We start from the raw sequence: 24,591 nt of genomic DNA on the forward strand, positions 1-24,591 counted from the left end.
ACTTTGACAGTGAAGGTCTTACCCATAACCTTAATAAAGTACTTATTTTAACCCAAACCAAGATCCCTCCTTAAACCTAACCAAAACCGTAATTAACCAAAGCTTTGTCACAAAAAAAAAGTTTGAATTTTAAACGCTACCTTGTAATGTTTTAAAGGAACCTGCCGTCACATGGGGGCATCAAAAAAAAATGCTTCTTTGTGTTGTTCTAATGGGTTTGGCTGATATTTTTTCTCTTTAATTTGGAAGACTTTATCTCAGTCTATTTCATTTTAAAATAATAATTTAAAATTAATTTTTAACACTGAAAGGAATATAAAATATAATTGATGAGGATACCTGTATGATTTATGACGTAAACCTCATCCAGGTCATGTTATCTCGACTGTTAGTTTTTTGTTTTTGCCCGTGACCTGAAAGTCAGTTCACCTTTCTGACATAACAGCTTACCTATAAAGTATAGTAAAAAATGTTTTGGTTGCTATGTTGTATTTTTCTTGCAGCACACATTATTGATTTACCCTCCTTCAGTTTTTGCAAGAGCAGATTTAAGAGGATTTGAATCGCCGCTCTGTATTCAATATTTTGTAATCCTGCAGATGTTTTACTGCAAACATTAAAAGCACAGAAATTAAAATCTCACTTTTTAAACTTCCAAATCCTGTTGCCAGCTGAGTTCACTGCAGAGAGTTTGAAAGTTGAATGCAGGGAGACAGCGAGAGAAGCAGAGTAATCAAAACTCTTAAGATGAAGTGGAGTGTTTAAAATGTCAGTGTTTCTGATTGGCTTTCAGAGCTGCTGTCTACAGTGCTTCCTGCTGGGAAAGAGCACCTGCTTGAAATCACTTAGCCAATTTTCCCCCACTTGCACAGGCTCTCTGGCTGAATATCTCATTGCCTTACTGCTGAAATGATTAAAGCTTGCTTTCATAAACTCTGGCTGTGTTTTACAGACCGCATGAGTTATTACATTTCAAATTTTAAGCTACCATATTTGGAGTGCAGTACACACCACAGGGGACAGAGGACAAACAGCACAACAGACGGAGAGAGAGAGAGAGAGAGACAAAGGAGGATTTAAATGGCATCTATTTCTGATTCATCACTCAGACATGACTGTAACCATTATCATGACTTTAGGGTTTCTGCTAAATTAAGCACCTCTTGAAGTGAGAAAAAAAAAGGAAAGTGACAAACAAATAGAAAACGTGGGAAAGTAAAGGCTTTGACATTTATGATGTGACACAAACAATCCCATTTACCCTCTTCTGCTCCTTAGTAGGAGTCTTCCGGCTAGATGAACGGCACACTTTTGGCACTTAGTGCAGCATGATGTGAATTTTCTAAAGCTTTGAATCAGTTGAGATAGTCGGGGAGTGAGAGAGACAGAAAAAGACACAGGAACATTTACTAAGGGAAAAAAAAGGAAGAAAGAGAGAACACTCACAAATACTACCTTCCTTTTCAAACAGACACACACTGGTATGTGCAAAAACTTGCTCTCACACACACACACACACACACACACACACACACACACACACACACACACACACACACACACACACACACACACACACACACACACACACACACACACACACACATGCACACTGTGTTAAATGACTGTATCAATAATTTAAAATGTAAAGCCAGCCTATTTTCCCCTCTAGCAAAAACAGGCTCCCCCAGAGACTGTACTGTATATTCTGCAGACCAGCACTATTAATAATCACAGCATAAAAATAGGAAATGTACCCTAAGGCGTGTAAATAACATATCCTTCTTTATACTGCATTCCTTTATCTGCCGAAAGCAAATGCATGTAGGGAACTCAAAGGTGAAAAATGTTGGAGAAAAAAAGCAAAATATGACATTTTACGCAGGATTATGGGTCATACTATTTCTTGGGTTGGACCAAAACAAACACAAAACTTTAACCCAGGAGACCGCTGTATGTGTTCTTTGTAAAACTAAAACCAAACTTTGACTTTATGTTTCTAGCATAACTTTGCGTAAGAAAGTTGTTGTGTAGTTGTTATTTATTAATGTAAGTTATGTTATGTCACAAACACAAACCATGATCTTTTTCTAACCTGAACCAAGTAGTTTTTGTTAAGCTGAAATCTCTATCCCCAATTTTGAAGTCATCTTATGAAGGTGCACTGTTTTTCAGGAAGTACACCTGCTGACAAATTTAAGCTGAAATCTCTATCCCCAATTTTGAAGTCATCCCATCAGCTTTCACTGTCCTTGACTCCAGCCTCATTGAAAAGTATAAAGAATATTCTGCTTTAATATAGTTTAGCAAACATATATTATCTTTGCCACGTCTTTGTACCTATTTTTATTAAATCTACATCCCTCAAGACATATGCAGGTTCTGACACTATCACAAAAGAGAATACAAACCGTGTCAAGCAACATGTCTGTTTGAAGTAATGGACTTATAAATGACCCCCAACTTTACAGTACATTCAGAGAGAAAGAAAGAGTTCCATCGACAGTGGTTAGTTTCTCTGTGCTGAACTGTTTGATCTGTTTGAAACCCATCCTAGATGCAATGAACAAATCAAATTTACTGGCTGAATATGAAAATGATTTGGTTACAGGGGTTGCCAAGCATGGCATCATATTGTAGACAGACAGACGGATAATCATAATAGGAAATGCAAAGTGGAAATGGAGATTTTTTCCGCCTTGATGATAGCTTAACAGAAAAACAACTCCCTTAATCTACCTACTGTACTTCTTTGTGTCTCTTTCCTTCTTTATCTTAGCTGATCTTATCTCCCGTTTTTCAATAAATGAAGGTGTTAGAGATTATTATTGATTCTGATCTGTAAATACATATCTGGATCTCAGCCCGGCATCAAATTCTACCTAAAGAACACCTTGTTTAGTCAATAAAGAGCCGCAAAGGCAGAGAGCAGGTCGATATCACATCAGATATTTACACAAACACTCTAGAGATGGCAAAGAGGAGTTAGGATCTATCATACAAGGAGATCCACTCTAAACAAGTTATCAAAGAGAGAGGATTTGACCCAGGTGAGACTGTAGGCTGCTTCACTGAGACAACATGGTAGAAGCTGACTTTCATGAGGTCACAAGGTGCAGGTGATGTTTTCCTCGCACTTGTAAGAGATAGGTGTCAAAGCACCTTTCTCTGGTGCTTCAGCAGCTATCTCAGAGTGTTTCAGTCGACACAGAGTTGTGTGTTGTGGATTTGGATCGTGGCTCAACATGTTCCCATCTCCTCCACAGATGAGGAGACGGGTCTGGAGGTGCACCAGGTGACTCGCCCTCCAGGATTCAACGCCAACCGGCGGCGCAGCAGAGCGGTTCTCTATCACCTGTCGGGACACCTGCAGAAACAGGACAAGAGCAAACTGAAGCTCAACAATGTAAGTGTTCTCTGCATTCGTTTTGACCATAGACTGGATATAAAGACAAACAATATGAAAGCTCCCTAAAAGTGAAGCCAAAGCATCTTGATCGCCCCCCTGGTGGCTGGCTGCAGTAAAGGTCATAAACCCCGCCCCCTTCTATGTGAATGGATGGGACATGGGCCAAGCTAAAAAATCAAAGCACACGTTAAATCAAATTTTCCCAAAGATGAGACTAGTGAGGGTAAAACGGAGCGTGAGGTGGTCCGCAGTTATGATCATGAGCTTTGGGTAGACACCTAAATAATTAGGTTGTGGATACAAGTGGCCATGGGAGCTTCCTCCAACGGTTTTCTGAACACATTAGACTAGTAGGAGGCTCCGAGGTGGAGCCAGAACAAGCTGGAGAGATTATATATCTTGTCGGGGATGGGAACGCCTCGGTGTTCCATGCAACCCGGCCCTCAGATAGGCGGAAAGATAACAAATGGATGGTTTCTGTCATTTTCGGTATTCTTATCGCACTTAAAGTACAATTTTTTCTGATAGGTTTCGTTTAAATTCATTTTTTGATACTACAAATAATATGATGATTTGTGACGTCATGATCGACAGCTGTGATTCTGGTTGGTTGAGGAGGCGGTTTGGGTGGGACCTCGCCAAACCCCACAATCAGAATTGTTTCTTAAGCTTGCAGCTCTAGTGTCCAAGATATTTTCAAGCCCCCAGGTAGAGCGCAGGGCTTTGAAGCTAGTTTTACATAGTGAACTGGTGGAATTACAACTTCCATATCCATCACTTCATGCAATTGGGCCCAAAATATAGACTAACATTGGAAAAGAGACATTTCAGGTAAATCAACTATCGAGTATGAAAACATATAAATCCTTCATCTAAATCATTAGGGTCCTAAAATTTGTATAATACACTAATAGCTGAATTAAGAGTTATTTTCCTTCCTCTCTTCATGTATATGAGATATTTTGGCTTCACTTCTGTACAGTGGGAGGAGGTGGAGACCCGTCCTCCATCTACAAACACACTCTGTGGTCTAAACCGATCCATACAAAATGGTTTAATCTGCAACCTGGACTGACTTTGTGCTCAGCAACTTCACAGGTTCATTATATTCATTAGATGCTCGGTTGCCATGAGACTAGCCCCAGCCTGCCTCTGAAGTCATCATTATATTTTTACGTGTGAGACGTTGGCACCAATGATTACATTCAAGTCGCAGGGGTAAAGATAAATATAGTACAAGCCAACTTTTAAAAACCCCTACAGGTCGTTCAACAACAAGGAATCCAGATATTTACTCTTTTTGCAATAAAAAAAAGAGTAAAAAAAAAGTTTGTTTAATTGTTTCCCAAGATACGACAGGGTTTTCTTAAATTAAACAAGACGTTGTCTGTAGATCTGCTGCAGCACTGACAGATGGTGTGAAGGGCATCTGGAGTTTGCTCACTTCTGCTTGACTTTGGGGCTAAAAGAGTTGCATTTCGCTGATGTCAGTGATAAAACAAACATGCAGACCTGTGCAGTTTCCATCCTGTAAAGTGTGACGCCCACTTATTGAGGGATTATGTATTTTTATTGTTAGTTTTTGATTTGCCTTTTGTGTTTGCATATTAAATATTTATTATTCAAGTATCTAGTTTAACCTTTAAAACTTTTTTAACAAGCAGCTCATTTGTGTTTCCTCCATATTTTTGTCTTCACTGTATTAACTTAAGCTTTTTTTGAGGTGATAATTGCAATAAGACCCTGTTTACAATAAGCAGGGTCCTCATGCAGGAAGCACAACAACATCATTAATCAGGACAGGATATCTATCTGAAAATGTGATTAAAACAATATATTCCTTTTAAAACATACATATATACATGTGCAAGCATAAATCTATGTTCCAAGTTTTCTTCTTAATGTCTCTTGCCACAGTATTTGTGATCATATTCCAATACTGAATCAGAACTCTGCAATATAACACACTTAAAGGTGCTCAATAAGGAAATAGTTGTTTGCTGCTATTTGGAATTTGTAATAAGCACCTTTAAAAAAAAAAAAAGATAAGGGTGCAGTTTGAACTGTTGCATCAAATGGAAAACTGTGAATAATGTTATATAGATTTTATACACTGCAATTCTACCTGACATACTCTACTTATGATCTTGACAAGAATTTCATAACGCCTGTCCGCACAACATGGGCTTTAAGAGGTTCAGTGAGTGTTTGCATAAGAGAAACAGAGGGTGGTGTTAACATCCCTCTCTCTCCTTGTCGTCGGATCCAGAACATGTTCGGGGATAAGCCTCCAATCCCGGAGTACAAGGTAGCAGCCATCCAGAAGTCTCGCTTCATCCTGCTCCACTACGGGACCTTCAAGGCCGGCTGGGATTGGTTGATCCTGCTGGCGACCTTCTACGTGGCCGTCACCGTGCCCTACAACGTGTGCTTCACGGTGGTCGGAGGGCGGGACGAAGGGAGCAGCACAGTGCCGCGAAACCCACCCAGCGTCAGCGACATCCTCGTAGAGATCCTGTTCATTTTAGGTGAGAGAAGGTAGTGTGTTTGTGAAACGTCTGCCATATTGTGTAGAGTTTAATTAAACAGGCCCTAATATGCTATTTTCCGGGTGCATATTTTTATCTCCAGTTACAGTTACAACATGTTTACATGCGTTAATGCTCATAATCCGCTTTGTTTTTCTCATCCTGGCTGTCCTGCAGCACCTCTTCTCACCCTCTCTCTGAAACGCTCCGTTGTAGCGCTTGCTCCTCCCTCCAGAAAGCAAAGTCTGCTCTGATTGGTCAGTTAGCCCGCTCTGTTGTGATTGGTCAACATTTCACATTTCAAAAAACTCTTCCTCCTGAGCTTCAGCTCCGTCTCTGTCTTTTGTTGTTTGAGGGCCAAACTAGCCGGAAGGAGTTTTACATCACTTCTGTAACATTGTGACCTCATAAAGTTACATTATGACCTCATAAAGTTACAGAAGTGAAGGAGAGAATTCAATGGAGCTGTTTCAGGAGCTCAGGAGCATCTGAGGGGGAGGGTAACTCCTTTTAGGCGTGGACTTCAGGTTTTACACTCTAAGGACCTTTTAGATGTAAAAAAATATATATTACACACTAAATAAGAGGGGAAAAGTGGAAAAGCATAATAGGGCCACTAGTAATTTCATGTCCAAAGACACACCTGAGCAGTGATGTTAACACTCGTTCAATAAGCACTTTCTTTAATCAAACACCAGCGTTAGCTTCAGTAATTAACTAGACATAATAACTGTAAATATCGACAACTTGTTCATGGATTTATCAAACGCCCCTGAAGAGCAGCCGATGAAACAGCCCGTCTCTAAGAGGCCCCATCAATCATGATAAAAGTTTAGTTGAAGTTTTTAATGATGCATACAGAGCAGTGAAAGGATGTGAGCCGTTCACAACAGATCATTAAGTCTCATTGCCATCTCATTTCCCAGAAAACAACAGGCCTCTTTGTCCCCGCCGCTGTCCATCTAACCGTGGGAGAGTTGTACGAGTGCTCTTCAATGGACAATTTGCTTTAATGGAAAAGAGAGGAACACAGAATCCCTCCATCAAAGAACTTCTGCAATGAAATTATATGAGCCACCCGCAGTTAAAGGATATCCTGTTTGTTGGAGCTAATAGGCCAGCCTGTTTGTCAATATGCTCGCTCAGGATTAAAATGGCATCAAGCTTCTGATTATTTCTGTTCATAAGAAGCTTTTAATGAATTAGCTACACCCTAAAGACTCCTATTAAGACCGGATACACGGAATAGCAGGTCAACATGAGAGCCATGCTCGTGGTTTTGTCATGTTTTAGCCCTTTTAATGACAATTTGAATGTAATGTTTCTTTTAAGCCCGTAAAATTAACATTTATATATCAGTTACTCGTCACGTTTTACCTTGAATTCTTGAAGCAAACCTTGTTTTTCTTTCATGCCACCACGGTGAACGGAGAATTAAAAAAATCTGAGTAAAGTCTGGATGGATTGAAGTAAATTTGAGCAGCGTTTAACACCAGAGAAACTATATTAATCGTCAGTGAAGAAAGAGATTATGTTCAAAACCTTGCAGCTAACTATTATGTTTAAGATGTCAGTGACTTTAAATGCACCAACTGTAATAGCTTTTTTCAAACTTTTCCTTTTTAAGTAATTTACAACTTTGAAACCCCAAAAATATATAAAAAAGTAAAGTAAGCTTAATGTTAAATAATAGATCACGAGTTAAAAAAGTCTCCTTTCACTTAAAAATATAGATTTTTTTCTTCCCTTATTTGTACAGAACGATTCACAGTTTGACACTAGAAATGTGTTTCTGGAAAGGAAAGACAAAGTCTCTCTCTCACCTTCAATCTCAGTGATACATGATATGATAACACTAGTTTGGAAACTAATCATGGTCCAATATTCAGCACACATGTGAAGAAGGAGACGTCTTATGTCCAGTGGTTCATCTTTTTAAAGGAAAAACACTTGGATATTCACATATTCTGTATTTTGTATAATGAGGGAGATTTAAGACATTTTAACGAGGTAATTGAAAAACCATATTGGACAGACATTATTATTAAAAAATAAATCTGGAGTCTGGAGGAGATCTTTAGGTATTTCTATTGGGTTTCGTATTGTATTGAAAAATGGAAATCAGTTTCTTCCTGGAAGGCAATAAAGAAATCTATAAACCGACCTTTGAAAATAATGACTTATGCAGTATATAAACTTGATTTTCAATGAAGGTCAGAGTTTAAACTATTCGGCCAAACTTAAAAAAAAAGCTTTTAGTTTAACTTTTCTCTTTGCTCTGCCTCAAGTATTCTTTCCGTGTTTAGTTTTTCAATCTCAGATGTGGAACTGACTTTTCTGTTTTTGTCCTCTATATTCTTTTTTTCTTAGCTTTTGTTTTTTAGTCAGTCTGCTAAAACATGATAAACTTCTATTATCTTTCTTTAAGTATATAAGCATTGCTGATATCTCTTGTTTTCCTGTTATCATCAAACGTACATGTGATTCACTGAGTCACCATCGCTCTGTACTGTATGTCATTCATCATCATATTTCACTAATTTCTCAGTAACACCCTCACTTTCCTGTTGGTGCTTCCTGCTGTCATCTTCTGCTCTGATTGTCATCCTCTGCAGACATACTGCTGAACTTTCGAACTACTTTTGTGAGCACGTCGGGTCAGGTCGTGTACGACGCCCGCTCCATCTGCGTTCACTACGTCACCACCTGGCTCTTTGTCGATCTCATTGCCGCCCTGCCCTTTGACCTGCTGTATGCTTTCAACATCAGCGTGGTGAGTCTCCTCTGTGTGTGTGTGTGTGTGTGTGTGTGTGTTTTTTACATCAGCAAAGTGTTTGACAAAGCAAGCCTCTTAATTCACCCTTTTGTTTTTCCTAGGAAAGAGAAAGCACTTGAATGCGGACACACACTCTGTTTCCTGCATTCATTATCCACGCTAACACACCATTGGCAGCGAGCCAAATTAGGAAGAAAAGGGGGAAATTAATGCATAATGCTGTTGGCTTCCTTGTGAATTTATTAGATCAACATTTCATCCAAACTGAAGCTCATCAGACAAACAAATGGGACCGAGCCAATCTGGTGTTAGTGCGCTCACTGCAGGTCTCATTCATTTCTGTTTGCACGCTCAGAATCCTAAAAAATGATTCAAACTTGTGGGCTGAGCGACTTCACATGCATGCAAAATCTGTTTTAAATTTTAATTTGAAGGGGGAAAATTTTCACATAATAGCATTTGAAGAACATGATCTATCTTTTGAATTTTGAGACCAGCAACTCCACTCACAAAGTATTTAACAGCACATGATGAAAGGAATGAAATAAAGAATGCTCAATAATTAACATCAAAATGACCGAACTTTTGCAGGACAGTTCCTTTATATTCAAGAAAAACTGGAGGCTGAGACTGTGTGTGTTTGTATGAACCGATGTGGTCTGCATCCGTCTGTGCAGTACTTCGGGGTCCACCTGCTGAAGACGGTTCGGCTGCTCCGGCTGCTGCGGCTGCTGCAGAAGCTGGAGCGATACTCCCAGTACAGCGCCGTGGTTCTCACTCTGCTGATGTCCATGTTCGCCCTGCTGGCCCACTGGATGGCCTGCGTCTGGTACTTCATAGGTCGCAAGGAGATCGAAAGTCCTAACTCCTGGGATATCGGTCAGTACACACTATTTTCACCCACACACAGGGAAATACATTAACTCAAGAGCTGTAGTCCTGGTTTCATATTAAATATGATGCATGCATGAAGATAATGTCAAACATTATAAGGAGTCGTTAAAATAATGCATTGCATTAACATTGCATATATATATTGGACAAATTTGCATATTTCTGCACAAAACTACCAGTTCTTTCATTTTTATTCAGACATGTTTTAATGCCTCTTTTGGCGATATTTAATGAATGGCCAGAGAAAATGTTTTTATGTTGGGCACAAACATCCACTTAGACTCGAGGATGATCTGATTAGAATTAGGTAGTCAGAGGTTAAAAGTCACTGTGACGTCACAAAAAAAAGTTTTTGGCCATAACTCAAGATTTCATATTCTAATTATAACAATTTTCAAGTGATGCCATTTTTGAAATGCAAGGCGGTTATCGCTTTACTGTATTTTGTCATATTTTTATCATTATTTTCTTCTATTCTGTATTTATGTTTCTTGATTTTTGTAAAACTTTTTGATTTATTACATTTTATTTCCTATTACTATGTTTATGTTCAGCACCAATGCACCAAACCCATTTCCTTGAATGTAAAAAACGTAATTATACCAATAACCCAGATTCTGATTCTGGATTCATTCATGTTATGCAGAATGGCCATGTTTCAGAGGCTCATATTATTAGAAACTTTTGCTTTTAATACATTAAGTACAATTTGCTGCTAATACTTTTATTCAAGTAAAAGTTTGAACACAGCACTTTTTAGTTACAGTATCTTTAAATTGTGTTATTGCCTCTTTTATGGGCTATATGTTCTGAAGGCCAGCTGGGGCCTTTTCTTGTGGAGTTAGCATTGATGTTCTCTCTCTGCTCCGGTTTCTTCCTACACTCCTAAAACATGGTGGTCAGAATAATAAAGGGTGTAAGTACTTCTTCCACACAGACCATCTGTATTGACAGATCTTTCATTTCGCCATGTTGCCAAGGCCAAATAAAATGTTCCTATTTAGTATTTACAGTAAACGTCCACTCCTCAGTTCTATATTTAGTGTCCGTGGGGTGGGAGTGGAAAAATCCATTTTCTCTGGGCAGAGAGCTTTTAGTGTTCAAGTTTTTAATTGTCACTTTGCTGCTACTGTAAATATCCTGCCGGAGCCAGAAACTCGAATTTCATTTCGGCAAATTGAGCAAATCTAAGATTGGATACTCCATCACTCTTCTCAATTATACTGTGAGCTCCGTCCCCGGGAAAACATTTGTTCTGTTCCCCGAATGCAGATTAAATGAGATCTTATCTTATTGCAGCCCCTCTCTGTGGTTTTAGTATGATGAGAAGTGTACATTCTAACATGAAAGTCTCGTCTTGTTCAGCTTGAACCATTTGCACCCCCCCACCCCCACCCCATCCTGCTTGAAAGACAGATCTAAGACGACACTTAAACTCCTTAGCAGAGTGATGTCAGTAATTTTGAATCAGCAACAAAGGCTCAGCAGCAGTTATGCAAAAAAATAAAGGATGACCCCCGAGTGTCTGGATAATCAGCACAGCCGATGCTTTTGATAAGACGAATCCTTGGTGGAGAGATTTAAATCTCAAATCCTGCAGGTGACATTAAACTCCGGCATACAATCTGATTCACCTGTAGAAACAGATGGGCAGTCTCCACAGGAGCTTAGGGAGCAAAGATCAACAGGAGAGTTTTATTTTATTCTACCTAAGCATCAAGATGATGTTGAGTCAAATATTAAACCACAATGAGCATGTGTTCTCAACTTGGGATATGACTCATTGACACATAACGAGATGTTTACCTCACTGCCTGTTCCTCTCGTTCTCCCTCCCTCCATCTCTCTCTCTCTCTCACATTGATTTGTACCAAACCACCTATCATTATCCTCTCAGCAAACCACATAATGACAGAATCACTGCAGTCAAGTCATGTCAGCGTGCACCCGATATACTATTCAGGCAGACAAGGGAATCCAAGGGGACAACAAAGACCAGTCTGACCTTTCTGTGACACTAAATGAGATTCCCAATAAAGGTCTGATATCGGCATGGACGTAGGTTGAACTGCTCAAATGGCTGGTACTTGGGAGAGGTACAGTTTTGTCTGCAGGGCTATCGGTAATTGAGGGGCAGTGGAGCCACGGTCGTCCTCACAGTCCCTCACGGACTCATGACTTCACACAAGACGCAGTTTACTGAGCCGGACAGAAGAAAATGGAGATAAAGTAGACATGGTGCATGTTGTCATGCATACTGTTGGTTTCTAAAGGAACTTTTGGATTTACCTTTCAGCTTGCAAGTTTTTAAGAGACAGAAAATCCAAATTCCAACAACAGCTTTTGTCGGCCTTAGAGGGTAAAGCAGTGCACTTCTTTAATATTTGATATCTTCATTTTGAAAACCAAACACATACGAAAAAAACATCTAGCGCCCCTGCATTTGGTGTTATACCTATTGATTTCTTAGTTCTCAGGAAGGTTCCAAACTCTGTGAAATTACCTAAAAGTTTTAAATGGCGGCCATGATAAGAGCAGGTTGAATTCTCTAAATGCTAAGGAAAGGTGCCTAAATGCTTCCTTTCTTGTCTCCTTTAGCATAGGGAACACTGGACCATCCTTTATGTAAGGAAAGGAGATAATGCATTCCCCCTCCACCTAATGTTGTTTTTTCATCAGAGTCAAGGAAAAGCAGTTGGGAAAAGACGTAGGATGTCATTTTTCTGACTGTCTGACTGAGTTCAGCACCACAGACAGCTCACATGTGAGTCCAGTCAGCTACTGCTAGAGAGAGATGACAAATCAGCACCTTGGACAGAGGCAGAGAAACATTGTGCAGTTTCCACCCAAAAAGAAAGGAAGTTCCCAGTTACACTTTGTCATTTCAGGTGCTTGCCTAGTTGAATCGACACCTCTCGGAAATATTTATAACAAATTCTGAAGGATTTAGAGGGGAGGATTTATTGCAGGACCTTTGTATTAGTTTTAGCTGTTGTACACAACAACTGGATGGTTGTTTCTCTTGTTTTTATTTATTGATTCTTTCCTCTTCTTTTTCGCTCGGTTTGAATGCTCTGATGGCAGAGTGCATGTAAATCTGTGTCTTTAGCACTTTTATGACGTTTTCTTTAAATCAATCGCTGGTCCCTGAAGCTTTAACTAATCATGATTTGATCATTTATTAATTGTGAGCAGCAGGAATCAATGATACTTAAGCAAGTGTTTTGCGTCCTTTTTGAAAAGTATTTGATTTACCTACACATACAGTCAGACAGATGGTTTGAGAAAAACATTAATTGAATTTAAATTAGATACTACAGTTAGAAACTGCCACTAAAGGGAGCAGATGAACGCTAAGCATGATGAGTTTACTCGACTGTAGTTCAATTCACATCGAGTTAAATCTTAGAAAACTCTGCCTAATTCAACCTTTTTTCAGACTTGCACACTTTGTAATAACTTGGTCTTTCTCTAACATTAGTAATGCCCTTCACGTTTCCTTATGCGTTGACAAGATAAAAGAAATTCTTTGTAGTTAATTTTTTATTTATATATTCTGATCTCCGGGCACAGACATGCCTGATTGCAGTGTAACGGCTTAGCAGGTCCACATTTCCGTCAGGAAGGTGGAGGTTAAGCTGTGTGCTAATGACAAAGTAATTAGGAAACTACTCAGGTGTTAAATCCTCTAATGTTGTTGGTTTAGCCGCTTCACTGGGACTCGGCTCACTGCTCCATTGTCACTTCTGCTTATTTATGCTGGCAGGCTGGTCTCACTGCCGGAGAACTCACTCACACACACACACACACACACACACACACACACACACACACACACACACACACACACACACACACACACACACACACACACACACACACACACACACACACACACACACACACACAAGGTCAAAGCTGCCTCTCTGCAGAAGTGTGTGATGTCGGAGATCAATGAATTGATGCATCCATATTCTACTATTCATATTCCCTCCCTGGCTGTCTTTCTATTTTTGATTCTGCTGTCAGTGGGTTTCACTACTCATCCACTCACAAACAGTGTTTTTCAATAATTCATCCTTCCTCTCTTACGACTTTCTGCCTTTGTTATTCCTTCCTTGGCCATCTTTGTTTCTTCCTTATTTCCTCTGAAGATGAACTGTTGTGTTGATATTGGTTTAAAAAACAACCTTAAATCCTCACTTTCACACTGCGGTCAAATCATGGTTTGTCCTTTTTTTTCACAAAATGAAACAAATAGCATGTTCATATGTCATTATTTGTTCAAGATAGACAAGATAGACTTCAGATGTACATGTTCCAGTTAACTAAATGTCTAGGTTCTTTAAATTGGCAATACAGACGAGCAGAACGAGACCCTCACCACAGAACTCTATGAGCCTACATGGGTGGAATAAGCACTTTTTAAGTAAACACAGCAATACAAAAAGATGAAAATACTATTAGGATTAAAAGTCAGTCAGTCAATATTCTAATTGAGTAAAAGTACATACATATGACCTACAAGTATCAAAGGTAAAAGTATTCTTAATGCAGAATGGCCCAAAAGGTCCTGAAAGATTCTGAGAAAACTATTGCACACAAGTTTGACACAACAGCATTATAATTCTTATTAGCGAATTGTTGAAGCTTTTTTTTAGTAAAATAACGTTTTTTTCATTTAATTTCTCCCTCACAGGTTGGCTCCATGAGCTGGCGAAGCGTCTGGGGACCCCTTACTTCCTGCCGACCCTGCCGACGCCGATCCCCGTCACAGTCAGCAGCTTCCCGTCCAACAGCAGCCAGTGGAACGTGTCGGGGTCAGAGGTCGTAGGGCAGGGCTCCTGGAACTCCAGCCAACACTATGGAAACATATCTGGAGGCGAGGCCGTGGCGGGGACGGGCGCCGGCGGCGGTGCTTTTGGGGTGCTGGGCGGCGGCCCGTCAATGCGGAGCAGCTATGTGACATCACTCTACTTTGCTCTGAGCAGCCTCACCAGTGTGGGATTTGGAAATGTGTCAGCCAACACGGACTCAGAGAAGATCTTCTCCATCTGCACCATGCTCATAGGAGGTGAGAAACATGTGTTTTTGGTACACTTGTTAGGGATGCACCAATCTGAGTTTTCAATACCGATACCAAAGCTTTGGGTATCGGCAGATATGAAGTACTGATATCAGCGTTTAGTTAATAAGCTTCATGCCAAACTGTGTGGAAGAGACTGGGAACATTCTTTAATGTGTAAGGCAACATCACGCTTGACTTAAACATTGCTTTGCTATCTTTAGATATAAATGTACTGAATTTATATTTATTAGTAAAATAATAAATCCTACACAAGCAACTTTGTAAAAAATCCTCAAGTGTTAACCTTTTTAATGGTAAATGGTAAATGGACTGTACTTGTATAGCGCTTTTCTAGTCTTCCGACCACTCAAAGCGCTTTTTTACATTACTAATCATTCACCCATTCACACCCATTCACACACTGATGACAGGCTACCATGCAAGGTGCCACCTGCCCATCAGGATCTATCTAATCATTCACACCCATTCATACACCGATGGCACAGCCTTCGGGAGCAACTCGGGTCTTGCCCAAGGACACATCGACATGGACCGCCGATCCTCTGATTGGAGGACGACCCTGCTCTCCACTGAGCCACAGCCGCCCACAAATTAATGCAGCAATAAATTGTTTAAAAGTTAGACAGGAATTTAAAAAAATAGTTTATAATGGTCAAGGATTAAAGGATAATTTATTGTCATGATGCGACACAGGGATGCACTACAAAATGCAGTTGTAGCCCATTTGCAACACTAGAAAAACATGACAAACAAAAACAGTAGTGCATTCCTGTAGTTGTTTCAATTTGCATCATAAGGAATGTAAACAGCAGCAACAAGAACAATTATCTGGGCAGATTATATGGCTGGCATCTTCACATTAAACATTCAACCTCAGGAAAACATTGTCCATCAACTTTGACTATGTTTGAGCACCAAGCATCATTGATGTAAACACAGAGTCTACCTGTGTTAGTATATAATGTAACATTCAAGTAGATACATACATGGTTATTTGTTTCCCATTCATACAACAGGGTTGTGCAACTACATGCAGTTTGTAGTCCTATTTTGCTACTTTTAATATGCTTTGGGCTCCTCGCAGGCACCTCTCGTCACCAATATCACTGATGCTCAGTAGATAATAATAATAATGATTTCTAGGTGTTTTTTAATCATCCGCTGCAGAACCCTCCTGTCCAGGTCTTACAGATCCCATGCCAGTTTGTAATATTTCCAGTCAAGATTCTCCTGTGTAAAGTTAACTAGAACATATCCTTATTGGCCCGATATCAGTGCATCCCTACTTTTTGTGCATGTCATTGTTCCCTCTCGTGGCTTGAAGCTCTTCTTCCTCTCTACTCAATCTTAAGATCTCACTCAGCTCATTGTCTGGCACCAGTGAGACATCGACACACAGCTGAGCACATTTTGTACAATAGATGTACCGACACACACTCTTGTGTGGCAAACCATCCATTCAGTGTCTCATTAGTCCCTTGTTTCTTGATTGAGGGGTTTCATTACATGTTCGGCTGTGTGATTGTTTATTTGTCCCCAGGATGTATCAAAATGTATTCACTACAGATTGATTGTCTATCACTATTAGTTAATAGTAAATAGATAATGCTTTTTGCTAATAACAAAGGGAATCGAGAGTATTTTGTGGCTTTTGCTTTTGTAACATCAATACCATGTATTAATTTAAAATAAGCTAATACTTTTCAAAAGTGGGTTCTGATGCATTCATTTGAAACAGTTTTGTCTTGATAACATCCAGAAGGGACAGAACCAATAAACATAAACATCAACAACTGTAAATCTTCAAAAGGAATGAAATACTTATATTTTGTCACAGAACTTCTGTTAGTCCAGAGAAGATCAGAAGATTGATTGTAGAAAATTGGAAAAAGGCATTTAACGACATAAATACTACATTTAATAGACCCGACAGACTATTCGTTTTAAAAACATATAATTAATTTATTGTATTTGATGATTTAAATAGAACTCTGGAGCTCCAGTCTTTGAAGATAACAACAATAAAATCTTATATATACCTTGTATTTTTTGCTTTAAACGCTCAATTATCACCAACAATAACATAACAAACATAAGGCTGCAGAGAGGATAAACTCACATGTTCCAAACCTTTAAAATTACTCATAAACTGTCTCTTCTCCGAGGTGATTAACTAGACTAGGCTGAACTTTTCCACAGTGCTTCTGCAGACGAATAAGTACAAACATTACATTTTTCAGCTGAAAGTTGTTCCATTTGAGCGACGCCTTGTAAAATGTCAATGAGTGTCTCTAATCAGCGGAAAATGTGGTTCCTTAAATGCATCAGCAGAGTCTATTTAACAATCCTCCTAACTGTCCTGAAATGCTTCCGTTCAACATGTGTTTGTTGATGGAGCTTTAAAACTTTTGCCTTGTTTTTAATGAGCTGAAGTAATATGTTACAGTAATAATGAGTTGGATAGATACCATATCTGTAATTGATATACTAAAACATAAAATATGTGTTGGATACAGCACAGTTCTACCTGTTTGAGGTAAGAATTCTGATATTTTTTTGCTGATCCGTAATGAAGAGAACTGAATGTTCTGGATGAAAGCAATAAAAGAAGAAATGAAAAATAAATGAAAAGGTTACTTGGTGAGAGAAATGCCCCGATTTATGGTCAGAGGACACAATGATGTGTGAGGATGTCTCAGGCCCCTATGAACACTGAGTGGGCTGTAAATGTCCACACACACACACACACACACACACACACACACACACACACACACACACACACACACACACACACACACACACACACACACACACACACACACACACACACACAGTCGTGTTTTCATTACTTTTGGGGACATTGCATTGACTTACATTCATTTTCTTGAGACTAACCACAATTGCAAAATATATTGATTTACATTATGGGGACATGCATTTTATTTCCATTTTGTCCCAAAAAGCAAGGCACCCACACACACACACACACACACACACACACACACACACACACACACACACACACACACACACACACACACACACACACACACACACACACACACACACACACTTTTACTATTATACCTTATGGACTTGTAAGTCGATATTTTGCCGTCATTCTCCGGTGGTTAAAACTTGAACCATAACTTTCCGCACACAGTTATATGAACTCGCTTTGGCAATGAAAATGTTGTTTCCACAGTGAATACATGGCACACACACACACACACACACACACACACACACACACACACACACACACACACACACACACACACACACACACACACACACACACACACACACACACACACACACACACACACACACACACAGCTTTTAGGTAACAAATCACAATGGCTTCTGTCCTGGCTCACCATTAACTGGATGATAGCATAATTAAATCTGCTATTTTCCTTTGAAAAGTGCTAATTAACATTCGTGCCAATAGATTTTAGTATTACAAAGCTAATACTGTGTGAGCTGAAATTCATGATATTATTTTATAATCCCAGCTAATTTGATTCAGTTTCACATACACTGTCTAAGTAGAGCATCAAATACGTATTAATCCATAGTTTACAACAAATGCGCTATTTCCTGCTGTTTTAAATAACAGATGCTAAAAGCTGCAGTACTCAGCTGTGTTAGGAAATTAGTGAAGTCCCATTTTTTTCTCATGAAGAGAGGAGCAGGTGGAGGAGACTGCAAGCAACAGGAGCTTGAAAAACATTTATCTTTATTCCTAGTTTGTGCAGAAAAGGCAAAACTGAATGACTAGTCAAAAATATAACATTGTAATATCTTTTCCTCATGAGAAGGAGAATTCATAAAGACTAAGAAAAAGACGACCGCTGTGCTAAAAGAATCCGACTGCACTTGTTGTTGTTGTTTTAGCAGCTTTATTTATAACCCAAAGAGATGAATACAGATAAAAACTCAGTGCTTTAAAATTCAAGTAAGGATTCATGTTCAAAACAAAATCTCACCTCCTTAAAAGGATGTTTTCAATTCATCCAGAGTGAACAATTGAACAGTTATTGACCGGCTTAACGGTGCGTTGCTTTCAATGATGCTGCTGCAAGGAATTGTGGGGTAACATTATCTCCTTATTCCTTTTGTAAAGGATGGTCCAAACATTGAAGCTCCTTTTCTTAGCAGTTTGAGAACTGCATCGGGGTTATTTCACTCAGTTAGGAACCTTCCTAATTAAAAAAAAAAAACTATTCTACTGCAGCCCAAGGTTCTATCAGAGACTGAGCTGAAAAATACGAGCTAATGTGAAGAAGTGGATGAAGGGGATGAATTGCAGGTGGAGAGATGGACTGAAAAGGACTAACAAGGCTTCAGAGCAGCTGTTTAGATTGGCCAAGTAGGGAAGGCAGTACGGAAACACGGGAGGGAAACCCAAAACACAGAAAACAACTCTGTGCAAAACAGAAGTGAAGACTTACATCTTCAGAAAGAACAGATGAGCTGAAGTGTTGAGAGACGAACATGTTGTTGGTTTGGTGTTTTTATGGGGATCGGTTGATAATAAGATAAAACAGAACAAAGCTTTCCTCATCCTTTGATTACATTTTGGGTTTTTAAAGTGGATGTTTTTTTGTGTTGCATTGATTTTTAATAACCTTGCATCCACAGAGATGTGAGTATGTGTCCTCTATCAAAGCTAACTAAAACACAGAGAGAGAGAGAGAGAGAGAGAGAGTGAAGAGAGGACACTATGGCTTCATTAACCTCTCTGAATTGTTCTGTTGTGTGCCCTTAAGCTCTAAATGAAAGTTATTTATACTTCTTAACTCCAGTTTTGCTAAATGTGAGGTGGCTCACTCTGCCCGCGGGAGCAGCCATCCTAAAGTGATGTCATTAGTCTGGGTGTCAGTGGACTGTGTAAGTGTCCTGTGGTCCGAGCGCTGTTTCAGCAGCTTTTCCACTTGGGAGAGAATTAAATTTAGGGAGAGAAACCCGCTCTGCAGTTAAGTCAGAAAGGTTGGTAATAAGATAACTGCTGGATCGCTGTGTGGTGACATTCAAAGCAAACCTGTTTAATAAATATTAATAGAACACAAGGAGTAATTTATCATAATGGGATTAGAGCTGTTTTTGTTTTATAAATGATCATTTAATTGTTTTTAAGGTGTTTTTTTCTCTTGAATTAAAAGATTTATTCACCATTGGGATCCTTTTTATTTCAGTAGTGTTACTTCCGCTTTGTGAAAGCAGTAATCTACTTGCCTTAGAGTGGTTTTAGCCCAGCTAAGTCCTTCAAAACCCCCGTGCTCTTTAACTTCTTGGGGCTTATAAAGTCGTCCTATGAAGCTCCCTGCTGTGCAGAAGCATTATGGGATTTTTTTTCCTGAGCCTTCTGGGTAAAAGCCAGTCAAACAACTTTGTAGTTAAATCTGTATCATACTGAAAACACACAACCTTTCCCTCTCCTCCAGCGCTGATGCATGCAGTGGTGTTTGGTAACGTGACGGCCATCATCCAGAGGATGTACTCGCGCCGCTCGCTCTACCACACCCGCACCAAGGACCTGAAGGACTTCATCAGGGTCCACCGGCTGCCCAAGGCCTTGGAGCAGCGCATGCTGGAGTGTTTCCAGACCACCTGGTCGGTCAACAACGGCATAGACGTCAATGAGGTGAGGAGAGAGCAGACTTACATTCTCCTCATGTAAAGCTAGAGGTTTATACTGATTTCATAAACACGTTCCTTCAATTTAAACTTCACCTACGCATTAATATTTTACTCAAAATACAAAAAAAGCCAATACGGCAAATTGTTTCTATTTCAGTTATTGTGGTTTTGAGATTTCAGATCAGTTTTCAGCATTTCCCACATTCAGTAGAAACTACTTCCTAATTAAAACATTGAGGTTCGTTGATTCGTCTAAGTAACCAGCACATTGATACCAAAATGACTGAATGGGAAAACATGTTTTGGTGAGTGCCACTTTAAAGAATTGTTTCAGTTGTTTTGGAAGAAAGCCTTCTTCCTCTTTATATTTAAGATCTAACTGAGCTGTTTGCTTGTCGTTCATGTCAAAACATCTGTTTAACTTCTCTCTACTTTATACTTCATTTTGCTTCCAGCCTGAATCTTAATAGCCTTTATTCCACTTCCATTCTGGTCCACATTTTCACACATCACATTGTGATGGGAATTACAGCAAGTCTAAGGTAATTACAGATTTATGAATGGCTGGAAGGAAGCCTGCTCTTTATTCTCAGGCTAAATTCACACTACTACATTTTGGTTTAAAACGTGGGCTTTAAACAGGAAGTCAATTGGTTGCTTAGTTACAGAAAATACGACAGTAATTACAGTACTCTTCAATAATTATAGGTTATGCTTGATACTTAAGATCTTCCTCTAAAATCTTCCTATATAAACTAAAACAGACACATTTCATGGGATGTTTTATTTTTCAAACGTAGGTACAACGCTGCAGGTCTTGCTCTATATCTCTATCATACATACATCAAACAAATCAAAATGTACTTGATTATGGATCAAAAATGTGGTCAACACACGTCTCACTCGGTTCTTGTGTTTAGTTGATGTCTGTTTTCACACTCGTAGCTCTGCTGGTGGCTTAAGTCCCTGTCGTGATGGGGAGCATTTATGCTTTTGTTCGTTTACAGTTTCTGTGTGGACTTCACAATAGTCTTGCAGAACAAAATAAGCATCCATAATTAAAAACAATGAATTAATAAGAGTCTCAGAACACCTGTTAAGTGTGAACCGCCTCTTGCTTGACAGCTACTCAAGGACTTCCCAGACGAGCTGAGGGCCGACATCGCCATGCACCTGAACAAGGAGCTGCTCCAGCTGCCGTTGTTCGAGTCGGCCAGTCGGGGCTGCCTGCGCTCGCTCTCCCTCATCATCAAGACCTCCTTCTGCGCTCCGGGCGAGTTTCTCATCCGGCAGGGAGACGCCCTGCAGGCCATCTACTTCGTCTGCTCGGGGTCCATGGAGGTCCTGAAAGACAACACCGTGCTGGCCATACTGGGTAAGTCACAGGAGGAGGAGAGAGAAAAGTTCAGACAAATTTTCCTTTGCCGTGTTTACAGTGTTCAATGCACCCCTAAAAATAAAAGATAAAAGACGGAAACAAGCAGCTGTTTGGTAAGATTGTATTTAATGAAAATACTTAGGAGAAACATTCGAATACTGTTTCGTACGTGTAAAAGATCAGAGCGTCTGCTTTGGAAAAACAGAGTGTTTTGTAGATGTTCTGCTTCCTTTTTCTGTTTATTTCCCTCTATTTATATCCATTTATTATGGGGTGAGGAAGGGGGGGACAAACTAAATTCTGAAATAACTCCCAAAAACATACTTGCGTCTGTTTCCCATTCAATATTTGAGCTATTTTCCTATTTGTTTCCCCAAATGACCACTAGAATTTTCTAATAAATGAAGAGACCGGAACAAAAAGCTGATAATGACATGGCTTTAGCTGAATGTTGGACTGCAAAATGAGATGAATGTGTGATACAGAGTCGGATGAAAACGACACAGTAACCCCCGTGGCTTTGGTAGACAATTACCTGTCAAAGTGAGACTTAATGAGAGAATGTGAGATAATGAATATGTGTCTTTCATATCAAATAATGTCAATGAAGTTCGGGGAGAGAGATCACCTCTCAATTCAGTGATTTCATTATTATTATTCAATCATTCCACAGGGATGGGTTTTGGTTTCATCAAACCAAACCTGAAGAGCAACTTGATTTGGATTTTAGTGGAAATTAGCTTGATGAGGGAGACGAAGGACAGAAGGAGGAAGGAGGAAGGACAGATGAAGTCGTATGGGTGTATATCACTCAAACAACAGGGAAGGCATGGCTGAGGGAGGGCTGATAAAGAGCTGTTATTTGTGCTCCGCTGCTTTAAAGAGTTATCACCCGACTTGACACACACACACACACACACACACACACACACACACACACACACACACACACACACACACACACACACACACACACACACACACACACACACACACACACACACACACAGTCAAGACTTCCTGCAGTGTTGAGCCAGTAAGCTATAAAGAATAATCCTCCGATCCAGCGTGAATAGAGATGTAGGAAGCTATCAGACCTCACATATGGCCGAGTATTCATCTCTGTTGAGAAAGAGATGAATGAATGAATGAGGTAGTCCTGTATCTTGTGTTTGTGAAGATAGTATGAATACATGAGAACCTGATGAGGCTGAAGCACATTGGCTCCTCAGGCATCATTTACATTCTGCACAAACCCAACACTGTTATTGTTTTCACAATGATATATGTGGCAAATATATAGAGCAGAGAATTGCATTTTCTTATCAATAAAGGTTATTGTTGCTCTTCAAATTCACTGCTCAACTAGAGTAGTTAAGGAGAATAATAACCATTAAAAAGTAAAACTTCATCCTAAGGAATATGTAGGACGTAAACATGTTTACGTTCTATATTGAGCGCCACGTCGTGACCAATCCATCGATCTGTGAACACAATGAAGATTGTACGTTTTCATCGTTCAGAGAGGGAACTTAAAACGTTTTTTGTGTGAGCTAATGCAACATACAAGATGAATTAAAAAGCATGCAGTGTGTGCTCAGGTTAACAATAACATGTGAAACACCCACAAATGGTGAGATTTTTTGAACGCCCTTTGTTTGTGTGTGTGTGTGTGTGTGTGTGTGTGTGTGTGTGTGTGTGTGTGTGTGTGTGTGTGTGTGTGTGTGTGTGTGTGTGTGTGTGTGTGTGTGTGCACTTGAAATGGTGTCTCTGGAGATGTGGAGTCGGAGTTGTGTTCCAGTGAAGCCTGATATTAAACAGGACTGATATCCAGACAGTGTGGGAGGAACAACCAGAGAGCCATGCTCTGCACTGCCACAGATATCTCAACTATCACATTACATGTCTTCCTATACTTTCATACAAGTCACACTTCATTTACTCTATAATACTCATCAATTAAAGAGGCACTGGAGTCTTTTTTTCTTCTGTTAGACGTGACAGTTGCAACGACAGCATCAGTCATTTCAGTAAATATAATTACTTTTAAGTGTTGGAGCCCTATCAAACTATAACAGGAACAAAAGTGGTAGTCAGGTTACATCCTCACTTAGAACAAGTGTTATCAACTGTAGCAGATCCTTTGATATATATATAGTATATATAATATGAACATGGAATGACATTTTGCTTTTGATGCTCACGTATCAAAAAATGACATTTAAAAACAACTTCAACAACTTTTTTTTATAATTTGTCCTTAAATGTTCTTGTTAATCAGTGTGCCATAACAACATAAAGGTTAACTTTAAGTTTAATTATGACACCATTAAAATTGAAATCTTGAAAGGATCTGTAATTATATATGCCATCCACATAGTCCTGTGCATAGCAATGCAGGTGGAGAAAGAAAATAAACTGTAGTATATAACTGCAAATGGCTGTGAATGATGTTTATTTGCATGCAGCTGGGAGGCAACTTCAACATAACAAAAAAACAAGAAGGCGGCAAACTCCTGTATTGCAGAGTAAGCCAATGCGGACTGGTTGAAAAAAGAAGTCTGGTTGTATAGAAGTCTATGAGAAAATGACCCTGCTTTTCACTTCATTTATTCCCTCAGTAAACATTGTAAACATGAGTTTATGGTATCAACGCTAGATTCAAGTCTTCTTTAATACAGAATGATGTTCATTTAGTAAATTATGATCCAGAGCTGTATACTGCGTCTCTACATCCCTCCACCGCTTTTCAAACATGGTAACTTCCATTTATTGGTTGAAAAAAAAAACTCCAAAATGGCGACAACAATTTCGCCCAGCTTGAGGCTTCAAAACGACTAATTGGTGACATCACTGTTTTTACCTCCA

General features: G+C 39.4%; 1 protein-coding gene across 1 annotated transcript in view; it reads left to right on the forward strand.

Annotated features, from left to right (window-relative positions):
* kcnh3 (potassium voltage-gated channel, subfamily H (eag-related), member 3) overlaps window positions 1-24,591 on the forward strand; it is a 130,277-nt gene that overhangs the window by 89,822 nt on the left and 15,864 nt on the right. The window contains 7 exon segments of the mRNA XM_054615018.1: window positions 3,267-3,406; window positions 5,679-5,937; window positions 8,553-8,710; window positions 9,391-9,592; window positions 14,307-14,681; window positions 20,150-20,349; window positions 21,471-21,720. Coding sequence (XP_054470993.1) covers window positions 3,267-3,406; window positions 5,679-5,937; window positions 8,553-8,710; window positions 9,391-9,592; window positions 14,307-14,681; window positions 20,150-20,349; window positions 21,471-21,720 — 1,584 coding nt within the window.

This window comes from Anoplopoma fimbria, chromosome 16 (genome assembly GCF_027596085.1).
Source record: "Anoplopoma fimbria isolate UVic2021 breed Golden Eagle Sablefish chromosome 16, Afim_UVic_2022, whole genome shotgun sequence".
Classification (NCBI taxonomy): domain Eukaryota; kingdom Metazoa; phylum Chordata; class Actinopteri; order Perciformes; family Anoplopomatidae; genus Anoplopoma; species Anoplopoma fimbria.